The following is a 13,496-nucleotide window of genomic DNA, read 5'->3' as shown; positions in this document are numbered from 1 at the left end:
GCATCCCCGGCCTTAATCAACATCAGCTACAGAATCCTTCCCTGAGCGGCCATGGCATACCCCCGCTCTCCCGCCATCATTCCTGACCACAGCTGACTCCTGCAACTGTGAGGAACAAGCTTTCCCGCCCTCATCCCCTCTTACCATCATCTTCAAAGGGCTCTGTGCCTTGTAAAGAAGTCTGAGTATGTTTTATGAACTGGATCATTAGGTATATTTTTGGACGAAAGAATTCTCAACTGAACCCACTGGCGGCATGAAATCAATTATCTTACAGCATTCTGTTACCCGAAATAGTCTCTATGACGTTAATTTTTGTTGAAATTAGTGATTATATTTCATCCTAGGTACAGATTCCCGTCCCTGCGGCCGCGAGCGTCCGGCCGGCGCGGAGGGGCGAAAATACCCACCTGTGTAGTTCTGCGGGAACCTGGCCTTGTGCGGCCAGTAGTTGTGGTGATGCGGCCCGGCCTTGTTGGTGGCCACGCCGGGGCAGCGCAGGAGGTCCAGCGCCGTTAGTGTGTCATGCCGTAGCAGCTGTGTGGTGAGGCGGTCATACACCCGCAGCACCGGGGCCCCGGGAGGCGGCCACGCGTACCCATACCCAGGGGGCGGTGCCGTGGGCGCGACGGAAGGATGCTGCTGCATCCCTGCACCCTCACACCGCGCCACCACCATACTCCCTCCCCCTACCACCGGCACACCTTCTTCCCCACTCCCACACCATCCCTGAGAACTGTGCACTGCAGATCGACACGCCCGGACTTTCACTCTAATTCCAGGACACTGCGTGGTTGTCGTTGGAGCCGCGGGACGGGCGGTGCCATGGCGTTCGCACGGGGAACGAGGGACAACCGGGCTCGGCGCGGTCACTACCAGATGGTGCCAGGGGACTCACTGCCTTGCTGCTGCTGCTGCTGCTGCTGCTGCATCACTCAGCTGGCAGCCTCACTCTCCACAACACAATTCAACGAGTCGTCCTCACCGACACGTTCTAATCAATATCACCGGCCGAAATGCTATCCCGGGCTGGTGTTATACAGCAGTGACATTTGCACACACTACCACACCCTCTATAGTGAACACGGCGCGGAGGAGGCCGAGGGCGGCCATGGTCGCAGCCCGAAGGATTCCGCTCCGCCCGCCGCCGAGTCGATGCACGTCGCAGGAGAGACGCAGCTGGCGCCAGCGTCCGCGGCAGGGAGGGGGCGCAGCGTGTCCACCTTGGCTGCGATCGGATGGACGACACTGGTGAGCTTGGAGCCCGAGTTGAGACTGAGGGCGGGCTGGGTCGGTCCTTCAGTGCTGCACCCTCACGCACGTGGTCCACGCTGCCTGCCGCCCCGCCGCTGCTGCCGCTGCTGCCGCTGCTGCTGCCGCTGCTGCCGCTGCTGCCTCTGCTGGCAGCGGCGCCTCTCCTATCGCCGTCACCGTCGCGCTTTAGCTCCCCTCGCATCAACTACACTTCAGCTCTCCGTGCGAGGAAATCGGCGAAAAGTATCAATCGTGCTTAGGCCGACAAACGCCAAAACAATGCACGTGTGCTCATGGTTAGCCCGGAGATGTAAATGGGAAGATACGGCCACTGCGCCGCAGACTACGGTACACCCCTCCCTCCTCTGCTCTCCACCCTCCCCATCCTCTGCCCTCCACCCTCACCCTCCCTTCATGCCTCCAGCTCTCACCCCTCCCCCTGTAACCGCCGAGGGCTCTTTCGCTCAGGCCTCTATACTGGAAGCGCAATCGATGTAATGTGCAAGAACTATTGCATAACGATCAGGCAGCGAGCGAGCAAGTGAGCGTGACACGGCAGGTTGGCAGACAGGAACAGAGGAGTGCAAGAGCGGAAGCGGCAGAAAGAAAGAATAAAAGGAAAAGAGGGAAAAGGAGGGAGGAGGAAGGGCGTAAAGGGAAGGGAAGGGAAGGGAAGGGAAGGGAAGGGAAGGGAATGGAATGGAAGGGAAGGGAAGGGAAGGGAGGGGAAGGGGAAGGGGAAGGGGAAGGAGAGGGATGGGAGGGAAGGGAAGGGAAGGGAAGGGAAGGGAAGGGAAGGGAAGGGAAGGGAAGGGAAGGGAAGGGAAGGGAGAGGAGAGAGGAGAGGAGAGGAGAGGGGATGGAAGGAGAGGAGAGGGAAGGGGAGGGGAGAGAGGCGGGAGAGAGGAGGAGGGACGGGAGAGAGGAGACAGGAGGGGAGGGAGGAAGTAGCAGACATAGACAGACAGACAGACAGACAGACAGACAGACATACAGACATACAGACAGAGAAAGCGAGAGAGAGAGAGAGAGAGAGAGAGAGAGAGAGAGAGAGAGAGAGAGAGAGAGAGAGAGAGAGAGAGAGAGAGAGAGAGAGAGAGAGAGAGAGAGAGAGAGCGCAAAACGGGTTGGCGAATCTCGAGGTCGCCGAGTGTCACTGTTGGCGGCGGTGTCGGCGGAAACGGATCGTGCATGTTCCGACATTGATTTTCAGGGCGAAGAGAGAGAGAGCACTCCCCCCCCTCCTCCGGTCGCGTTCCCTCGGCAGACCTCACGACGGAACCTGTTACGAAACCAACGGCGGAACCCGCGATGGAACCCGTGACGGAAATCTCGACGGAACCCACAATGGAACCCGGAAACCGACAGCGGAATCAGCGAGGGGACCCGCGACGGAACCCTACAGGGAACCCCCACACAACCCGTCGCAGAACCCGGAACCCACACCGGAATCGGCGAAGGATCCCGCGACGGAACCGCCGACAGAACCAAATGCCCGACCGACACAACGCGTAACGACGGCTCGGAAGAACATCGACGACGCACCAGCTTCCCCGTCGGCGCCGCCCGCCGGAGCGACGGCCCTCCAACACTCGACACAGCCCACCACTTCCTCCTCGCCAGCGCTGGCCACCCTTACGCGGGAAGTGCCTGCCGACCCTCCGGGCCTGCCCCGGAGTTGACGCTGCGACGCGACAATCCTGGCGACGCAGTGCACGTAAGCAGCACTCGACGCCAGACTACATTCTTCTCTTAACCTTGCTCGACGTAACGACAGCTGGACATAACGCAACAATCTCGCCGACGATAAGTCGCCGCCCGACGGAAGTGGCGTAATGTCAGTAAGAGAACCTATTGACAGTTGCTCACAATCAAAACATTACCATTATTACACTTTTCGAGTTTCTTCCTGCTGCTGTTGTTTTATTATCTTATATCAGCCTATATCGACCTATATCTCTACCTGTCTCTATCCACCGATCTAGCATCTGCCAACGCGCACCTCATAATCACATCTGTATCCACAGCATATCACCCCACATCGCCTTCATCGTCCAGATTTCGTCCGTCTTGAGAATGCGACAACTTGCAATCATCCAGTGACCTTGCACCTGCTCTGCAATAATTTTTGCAACCAACCACTGGCCTTGTGTGTGTGTGTGTGTGTGTGTGTGTGTGTGTGTGTGTGTGTGTGTGTGTGTGTGTGTGTGTGTGTGTGTGTGTGTGTGTGTGTGTGTGTGTGTGCGTGCGTGTGTTTGGAGGAAATGGGGAAAGGATGAAAGGAGACGAGGAGGAGGAGAAAAGGAGAAAAGGAAAGGAGAAAAGGAGAAAAGGAAAGGAGAAAAGGAGAAAAGGAAGTGCGTGCGTGCGCGTGCGTGTGTTTGGAGGAAATGAGGAAAGGATGAAAGGAGACGAGGAGGAGGAGAAAAAGGAGAAAAGGAAAGGAGAAAAGGAGAAAAGGGGAAAAGGAGAAAAGGGAGGAAGGGAGGGAAAAGGGACGGAGGGCCAAACACCCGCAAGGAATGGGCAGGGACACGGAAGTGCACGAAAGGGGCACGGAGGATAAAGGCATCAGCCTGGGCAGCTTGGCGAAGGAGTGGCAGCCAGCGGGGAAAAGGCACAGAGAGAGGAAGGAGGTTCCAACGAGAGGAAAAGGGAGCCGCAGCAGAAGGAAAGCAGGCCAGCAGGAGATAAGCTGAAGCAAAGAAGGGGAGAGAGGCCAGCAGGGTATGGGCACGGGGGACCGGGAGGCCAACCGGAGGGACGGCTTGGTCAGGAGCAACGGGGGAGAGGGAGAGGGAGCGGGAGGGGGGAAAGGAAGGAGAAGGAGGGGGGGAGAGGGAGGAGGAGAGGAGAGGAGGAGGGGAAGGAGGAGAAGAGGAGGAGAAGGAGGAGAGGAGGGAGAAGGAGAAAGAAGGAGGAGAAGAAGGAGAAGGAGGAGAAGGAGAAGGAAGAGTAGGAAGAGGAAGAGGAGGAGGAAGAGTAGGAAGAGTAGGAAGAGGAAGAGGAGGAGAAGGAAGAGTAGGAATAGGAAGAGGAAGAGGAGGTGGAGGAGGAGAGGTTGATATAAATAAATAATTTAGCTTAATTCCAGTTGTTACAAAGGTTATTCTTGGTGTGACAGGCTGTCTGTTTACTTTGCTTGTAAATTACCGCTGTGTGCAATGAATGGCTGGGGTTACCATCCACTGGCGGCGTGGGATTTGATCGCAAGACTGCTGGACGAGAATTACACCACACAGGAGGGACAGGTTGGAGGAGGAGGAAAGGGAGGAAGGAGGAGGAGGAGGAGGAAAGGAGGAAGGAGGAGGAAGAGGAAGAGGAAGAGGAAGAGGAAGAGGAGGAGGAGGAGGAGGAGGAGGAGGAGGAGGAGGAGGAGGAAGAGGAGGAGGAGGAAGGAGGAGGAGGAGGAGGAGGAGGAGGAGGAGGAGGAGGAGGAGCACGAGGAGGAGCACGAGGAGGAGCACGAGGAGGAGGAGGAGGAGCACGAGCCGGAACAGAGGAGTCCTGGGAATACCAGGTTACGCTACGCACTGTAAGTCAAATAGGTATCGTGGGTTTGCTTTTTCCACTATGACTAGTGAAAAAATCAAGTGATTGTGCGGGTTGAAAAAATGTACGGAGTTCAAGTCGGTATGCATGCATAAATATGCACAAAATATATACAATCACATATAATATACATATACATACACATACAGCAACATAGCGATAAACACAGATATATAGAGAAAAAGACAGACAGACAGACAGACAGACAGACACACACACACACACACACACACACACAAAGAGCTGTGGGAGGCGGAGATGCGGGGAAGCAGATGATGGCGGAGATGAGACAGAGGGGGGGGGGGGAGTAAGACGTAGAGCTAAAGGTAGGGAAATGGAAGGGATTGGGTAATCATCATGGAAAGGGTAATGAAAGGAAGGGATATCGAGGCGAGAGGTGAGAGGGAGAGGTGAGAGGTGAGAGGGGAGAGGGGAGAGGGGAGAGGGAGAGGGGAGAGGGCAATGTGCAGTGCGCTCAGACGGCGAGGAAGATAAGCGTGGGCGGCGTGGGAGTGATGCTGCCGCCCTAAGCCAGGCGGGCGGCGAAGCAAGCAGAGCTTTAACGTGACGGCAACTCAGAAAACGGTGCGAGACGAAGACGAAAACAACGACGACGAGCGGCGGCGGCGACAAAGCGGAGGTGCTGCTCGGAGGCCTCTCGGCCCCGGCCACTCCCCTCCTCACTCCCACCCTCATCGCGTCCATAACAAATAAAATTAGAAACAGATTTTTTAAATTAATAATTATATCAAAGACCAAATGATGAATCAACCACTCGCTTTCGAGTCTTCTGAATCGTGAAATTTCGCTCCTTGGCCCCATTCCCTCCTCCCTCCCCCTCTCCCTCCCCCTCTCCCTCCTCCCTCCCCCTCTCCCTCCCCCTCTCCCTCTCCCTCTCCCTCTCCCTCCTCCCTCCCCCTCTCCCTCTCCCTCCTCCCTCCTCCCACGCCCCCATTAGAAAGTGTTGCTAGGGTCCGAGTGCCGCAGCCGCCCAACACAGTGCCATAGAGGTGGAGGAGGGGGGGGATGGGAGGGAAGGAGGGAAGGAGAGAGAGATGGGGAAGAGGGGAGGGGAGGTGATAGGAGAGGAAGGAGAGGTGAGGAGAGAAGGAGAGGTAGAGGTAGAGGGAGGGAGAGAAGGAGAAAGGGGGAGGGGGATTGGACAAGGGGGAGAGGGGAGGGGAGAGAGGGAAAGGGTAGGGGAGAGAGGGGAAAGGGTGGGGGAAAGGGGAAAGGAGGAAGGGGGAAGGGGGAGAGGGGGGAAGGGGGAGAGGGGGGAAAGGGGGAGAGGGGGGAAATGCTGGGGGGAAAGGCTGAATGGGAGTTCAACAAGGAACAAAATTTTAAAAATCATTAAAAACAACAGCAAAACAAACAAAGCAATGCAGTCAAAGCCAAATAAATAAATACATAAACAAAAAAAAAATAAAATAAAATAAAAAATAAGAAAAATAACAGCTGCAATCCTGACCCCCTTCCCCCACTGCCATAGAACCAGACGCGGCAGTACACAAAGGGGAAGGCCAGCAGCGGACATGAGGCGGCAGTTGCAGAACGGCACACACGCACGGGCCGCCCTACGTCGCCGGCCTGCGGATCGATAATAGCAAGCACACCACTCTTACCTCACGTGCCCCCCCCCCCATCTCTCCTCCCTCCTCCCCGCCCGGATCATCCTGCCCATCCCTCTAACCCTCTAACCCAGTCTCAGTCTCTCAGTCTCTCCCTCTCCTTACTCCCTTTCTTTCTCTCTCTCTCTCTCTCTCTCTCTCTTTTCCATCCTTCTTCTCCGCCCCTCTCTCCCTCCCTCCCTCCCTCCCTCTTTTTCCCCCCCCCCCCCCTCTCCTCCCTCTCCCTCTCTCTCTCTCTCTCCCCTCCTTTTCTCTCCCCTCTCTCTCTCTCTTTTCCTTCTCTCTCTCTCTTTTCCCTTTCTCCCCTCCTTTTTCCTTCCTTCTCTCTCTTTTTCCCTTCTCTCTCTTTTTTTTCCTTCTCTCCTTTTTTCCTTCTTCTTCTTTTTTCTTCTCTCTCTTCTCCCTCTTCTTCCTTCTCTTCTTTCTCTCTCTCTCTTTTCTTCTTTTTCTCTTTCTTCTCCTTCTTTTTTCTTTCTCTCTCTTTCTCTCTTTTCCTTTTTTCCCTTCTCTCTCTTTTCCTTTTCCTCCCCTTCTTTTTTTCTTCTTTTCCTCTCTCTTCCCTTCTCTCTCTCTTTTCCCTTCCTCCTCTTTTTCCCCTTCCTCTCTCCTCTCCCCTCCCTCCCCTTTTCCCCTCTCCTCTCTCCCTCTCCCCCTCCCTTCCATCTCTCTCCATCCCCTCTATCCCTCTCCATCTCTCTCATCCCTCTCTATCCCCTCTACCCCTCCCCAAATCCATCTCTCTCCACCCCTTTCCATCTCTCTCCACCCTCTCGCCCTCTACCCCTCTCTTCCCCCCCCTCCCCATCCCCATCTCTCCCACCCCTCCCATCCCCCCCCCTCTTTTCCCACCCTTTCCCCATCTTCCACCCCTCTCATCCCTCTCTATCCCTCTTTCCCTCCCATCTCATCTTCTCCATCCCCATCTTCCCCACCCTCTTATCCCTCTTATCCCTCCTACCCCCTTAAATTCTCCATCTCTCTCATCCCTCCCCCCTCCTTCTCTCCCCCCTTTTCCCTCTCTGTCCCTCTCTGTCCCTCTCTATCCCTCTCTATCCCTCTCCATCCATCTCCATCTCCATCTCTCTCCATCCCTCTCTACCCCTCTTCATCTCTCCATCTCTCTCCATCCCTCTCCATCCCTCTTCATCTCTCTCCATCTCTCTCCATCTCTCTCCATCCCTCTTCACCTCTCTCCTCTCCCTCTCCTCTCTCTCCTCCTACTTCTCCTCTCCCCCTCTCCTTTTCCTTCTCCTTCTCCTTTAAACGCATGGCAAAGTAAGTGACGTGGCTATCTGCTATACATAAACACAGTGTGGGTTGTGGGGTCATGGAAAGATCACACGATCATTGGGGGATCGTGGGGTCGTGGGGGATCATGGGGTCAACGGGGGATCACGGGACCCATTGGGGGATCATGGGGGATAATGGGACCCATTGGGGGCTCATGGGGTCATGGGCTCATGGAGGGATCATGGGGCCGTCGGGGGTCATGGGGGAGTACGGGATGGTGGGTTCATGGGGAATAATAGGGTCAAAGAGACTAGCCAGATTGAACGAAAAGATGAGGATGAAAAAGACATGAAGGATATGGAGGAGGAGGAGGGGGTGGAGGGGGAGGGGGTGGAGGAAAGGAGGAGGAGAAAGGGGAGGGAGAGGAGGAGGAGGAGGAGGAGGAGGAGGAGGAAGAGGAGGAGGAAGAGGAGGAGGAAGAGGAGGAAGAGGAGAAGGAGGAGGAGGAAGGGAGGAGGGGGGGGGGAGGAGGAGGGCAGGAGAAGCGGGGGAGGGGGAAGCAGGAGGAGGGGAGGGAGAGGAGGGGGGGGGGAGGAGGAGGAGGAGGAGGGGGGAGGAGGAGGAGGAGGCGGAGAAGGAGAGGGGAGGAGGGAGGAGGAGGAGGAGGAGGGGAGGAGGGGGGAGAGGGGAGGGGGAGGGGGAGGAGGAGGAAGAAGAGGAGGAGGTGGGAGGAAGGGAGGAAGAAGGAAGAGGAAGAAGGATTAGGAGGGAGGAAGAGGAGGGAGGGAGGGAGGGAGGGAGGGAGGGAGGGAGGGAGGAGGAGGAGGGAGGGAGGAGGAGGAGGAGGAGGAGGAGGAGGAGGAGGAGGAGGAGGAGGAGGAGGAGGAGGAGGAGTCGACGGCGGTGGCCATGTGGCCCAGCGGTGGCTGCGGCGTGCCAGCTGGACAATCAATCAATAGTGCGAAGCGGACCCGCGCCGCTGCCGGCAAAGGCCACCCACTGCAACAATGCACCTTGCACACATTTAATTAATCTTTAGTGTCGATTCCAGCCGTAAGACGCGGGGGTTTCCGGCACTCGCCTGCAAGCCGGACGCGCTAATGAAAGGACCGGCCGAAGCCCCGGCCCGGGAATGGCCACGAAGAATGCACGGCGTGGGCGCAGAGGCAGGCGCCGCCGAGATGCATTACTCCTTCACAGCATTCGCACTGATATTATCTCGGGCACCAAACCATCCACACAAGACATTCCATCCCACGAATGCTAGTTATGTCTTTCCCCTTCCCCTTCCCCTTCCCCTTCTCCTCCTCTTCCTCCTCCTCACTCTGCCACTGCCTCTGCCTCTGCCTCTCCCACTCCCATTCCCTTTCCAACTCCCACTCCCACTCCCACTCCCACTCCCACTCCTCTCTCTAGGTCTGACGCCCACCGGAGTCTGCTTGTCTGTCAAGTCAGCAACTGGCAGTCATGTGTCATTCACTCACTCAGTAACTATCAACCCAACACAGTCAACCAGAGTGACTGGCAATAAATTATTTTGACTATCAGTAATTAAAAAGTTAATAGGTCGGACTGTCAGTAGAATCAGTTACACAACCATTCAAATGGTCAATCAATCAGACAATTCGTCCAGTCAGTGAGTCAGTCAGAAAGTCGGCTAATCACAGTCAATTCCCAATCAACCAATTAATCATCCATCCATCCATCCATTAATTCATTCATCCATCCATCCACCCATTCAGTCAGTCAGCCCGCCATGTTCCCTCCGTCTAGCAAGCACGTCAGTCTGTCAAGAAGCGGTGCGTACACGAAAGAAAGCTCTCCCATCCCCACGCACGTGGAAAGGGAAAATGCGTACACATGCACTCATGCATTTCCTTACACATGTACATCCACATCCACACGCATATACACACACACAAACGGACAGAGTTAGACCAGGGCACAGGGATCAAGTACACGAATCGGAAGGACTGAGCAGCCACTATCACCAACCACACAGGCCCTTCCACAGGCCCCTTCGCCATCAAAGAAAGGAATCAATGAAGCATCACAGATTTTGCTTTTCACTTAAGTATGTCTACGGATACGCTGGCCTGCAGATAGTTCACCAAGACGGTAGTGGTGTATTGGTGATGCATTAGTGGTGGTGATATTGATGGTGATGGTGATGATGAAATAATGTAACCTCCCATTAATTGAGCGCCCAGTCAAGTCAGCCGATTTCAGACTAATGGAATACTTTACCAACGGGCGCAGAACGATAACGAAATATTCGCCAATAGCTCGCTGCATTCTCGGCGTCTTACCTGCAAAGAAAAAAAAAGTGGGGGTTAGTTTCTGCTATGAAATATGCAAGTCAACATCGATCAATCGGACATGCAAGCTTAAACGCAAAACACCTTTTATATCTATATCAACGCGGAAGGGAAGGTGGGACAGACGGAGAGACAAAGAGAGACAGGGATAAACAAGACAAAGAGAGACAAAGGCAGAGAGAGAGAGAGAGAAGAGAGAGAGAGAGAGAGAGAGAGAGAGAGAGAGAGAGAGAGAGAGAGAGAGAGAGAGAGAGAGAGGGGGGGGGGGGGGCGAAATCCCGCCCGACTTCCGCCCCGACATGCCTTGACCGGAATCCGTGACAAATTCCGACGCGCTTCCCTCTTCAGCGTCGCGCGCGCCGCCGGCCTGCGCTCTTTACGACTGTGGACGCTCGGGATAAGCGATCGGGTCCCGAGGTCCTTTTCCCGCTCGCTCGCCCTGCCCCCACCTACTCCCGTTTTTGTTTTTGTTGTTGTTCCTGCTGCTGCTGTTGTTGAAGCAAAGCACTTGCCTCACAAGCAACCGCTCACTCGCTCACTCGCTCACTCGCTCACTCGCTCACTCACTCACTCACTCACTCACTCACTCACTCACTCGCTCACTCGCTCACTCACTCACTCACTCACTCACTCACTCACTCACTCGCTCGCTCGCTCACTCACTCACTCACTCACTCACTCACTCACTCGCTCACTCACTCACTCACTCACAGGGAAACACAGACGGACAGATATACGTACATACATACAGATACAGACAGACAGACAGACAGACAGACAGACAGTTAGACACGCACGCACATAGACAGACAGACAGACAGACAGACAGACAGACAGACACACACACACACACACACACACACACACACACACACACACACACACACACACACACACACAGGGGAAACGCAAGAGGAAGAGCAAAACATCGTGTGTATACGAACTCGCGCTCAGTCAAGATCGCACAAAGAAAGCCAACAAGGAGTACGATTCGGAAGGACAAAGACACCAAGGAAAGAAAGATAGAATCAGCGTCGAAAGAGAAAGAGAGAAAAGAGGGGAAGGAGAGGGGAGGGAGGGGAGAAAAAAAAGAGAAGAAAGAGAAGAGGAGGGGAGGAGAGGAGAGGGGGAGAGGGAGGAGAGGGAGGAGAGGAGAGGAAAGGAGAGAGAGAGAGAGAGAGAGAGAGAGAGAGAGAGAGAGAAACTCATTCCCTGACCTGGGAAATGTGCCCGGGATTTCATTGGAGCGCAAGTGCAAACAAAGAAACCACAATAAAAGATATTGATCCTCCGAGAAAGAACGATGCCATGCAGGGCTGTATCAACACGTGGCGCACCCCTCGGAAAATGTCCCGATTCGGAGCAGTTGATGAGCCGGCATGGGAAAAAAATAAAAGAATGAATGAAAGCGAGCGGCGAGAGGGACACGGCAAATCACAATGGAGTCACATCGACACATCTGCATAGTAGGCGGCCTCTCTTCTTCCTTCCCCTCTCCTTAATTCGTCTTTCCACTCTTATCCATCTTCTTAAATTCTCCCTCCTGCTATATCGCTAGAAGGTAAAACTAAATCAAGAAAAGTGACGCCTCTTCGACGTCCCATTCGTTAACAACAACAACAACAACAACAACAACAACAACAACAACAACAACAACAACAACAACAACAACAGTAATAATAGAAAAGAAAAGCAAAGAGACAGCACGAGAACCCAAACAGAATAAAAATTACACGTCCTCCTTGTCCCCGCTCGCTACCTGCCATACCACCCATATAACCCTACCTCCAGAGACCACCACCTCCCTGACCTCCCCTACCCACCCAACATACCCCCGACCAACAATCCCATACCCCCTCCCACCCCAGACCAGGCCCCTAGCCCCTACCGACCCCTAACAGGCGCTGCCAATCGATATCTCGGGTACACTGACACCAGACGTCACACACGACCCAGGCGAACACGTACGAGAAATCGAGGCGACCCACCGCTTCGCAGCAAGAACGGGCGCATTTCACAGTGGGAAGGGGGCCACGAAAGTATCCGACAAAAAAATAGAGTTACTGTTATTAATAATAAATGTCACCGTGTATAATTGTCTTCGGCGTCGGTTCATTCGCGGACGTGGTTTGGGTCTGGCATCCCACGTGAGGCCAACCTACACAAAGCAAGCCCTTCTCCTTCCCGGTCCTCTTTCCCTTCCTCTCCTAGTTCCTTTTTTTCCTTCTTCTCCTTCTCCTCCCCTTCCTCCTCCTTCACCCCTTTTCCTTCTTCCGTCACCCCCCTTCCTTCTCCCTCTCCCTCCCATCACCCTCTCCATTCCCCTTCCCTTTCCTTTTCCTTCCTCTTCACGTCCCTTAACCTTCTCTCCCCCTTTTCTCTCTCTACCCTTGTCTTGGTTGTCTCCCTCTCCCACCTTTTCTGCCCTTATATATATATATGTATATGTATATGTAATATGTATATGTATATATGTATATGTATATTATATATAGATATAATATATATATGTATATATAATTATATTATATATATATATATTATTATATGTATATGTATATGTGTATATATGATATTATATATATATAATATATATATATATATGTATATATATATATTATATTATATATAATATATTTATGTATATAATATATATGTATATATATATATACTATATTATATGTTATTAATACTATATAGATATAGTATATATAATTATATATATATAATATATATAATATGTATAATATGTATATATATAATATGATATTATATATTATACTATATATATTTGGGTTTGTGTTATTGTATATTATATATATATGTATGTATGTAGTATGTATACTATATACTATATCATATATATATTATAAATTGATACTGTATACTATATATTATATACTGCTATACTATAGTATTATGTAATTAATACTATGTATATATATATAATGTATTATATTATAATTATATATATTAAAGTATTTATATACTATTGTATTTATATGTATTAGCTATATTATATCCATATATATATATATGGTATCTCTTATATATGTATATATGTATCTGTATATATATATATATATGTACTATTATGTATATCCATATATATATATGTATATATATACATGATATATGTATGTATATGATATATATTGTATTATATATTACCATATATGTATATATCCATATATATATATATATATGTATATGTATGATATTATAATATTATATATTATTATATATATATATTATATATATATATATGTATGGTGATAGAAACATAGAAATGCATATGTAGATCATAGATGGAAAATCAAAGATATATATGGGCTAGATGATATATTGATATATATATTATAGCAGTATAGATGAGTTTAGTGGAGATGTGGTATCATCGCTGTCAAACTATTACATACGGTTATTGATGTATTATGATATAATATATTGTAATATATGTTAGTATATATATATATATGTATATATATTATATAGATATATATTATATATA

General features: G+C 51.5%; 1 protein-coding gene across 1 annotated transcript in view; it reads right to left on the bottom strand.

Moving 5' to 3' along the window:
* The window catches only part of LOC119568347 (chromatin modification-related protein eaf-1-like), a 180,078-nt gene extending 179,385 nt beyond the window's left edge, over positions 1–693 (bottom strand). The window contains 1 exon segment of the mRNA XM_037916803.1: positions 411–693. Within this exon segment, the coding sequence (XP_037772731.1) occupies positions 411–678 (268 nt within the window). The 5' untranslated portion in view covers positions 679–693.
* Between the last annotated feature and the right edge of the window lie 12,803 nt (positions 694–13,496).

This window comes from Penaeus monodon, chromosome 43 (assembly GCF_015228065.2).
Source record: "Penaeus monodon isolate SGIC_2016 chromosome 43, NSTDA_Pmon_1, whole genome shotgun sequence".
Classification (NCBI taxonomy): Eukaryota; Metazoa; Arthropoda; class Malacostraca; order Decapoda; family Penaeidae; genus Penaeus; species Penaeus monodon.
This window is presented reverse-complemented; position numbering and strand designations above follow the sequence as displayed.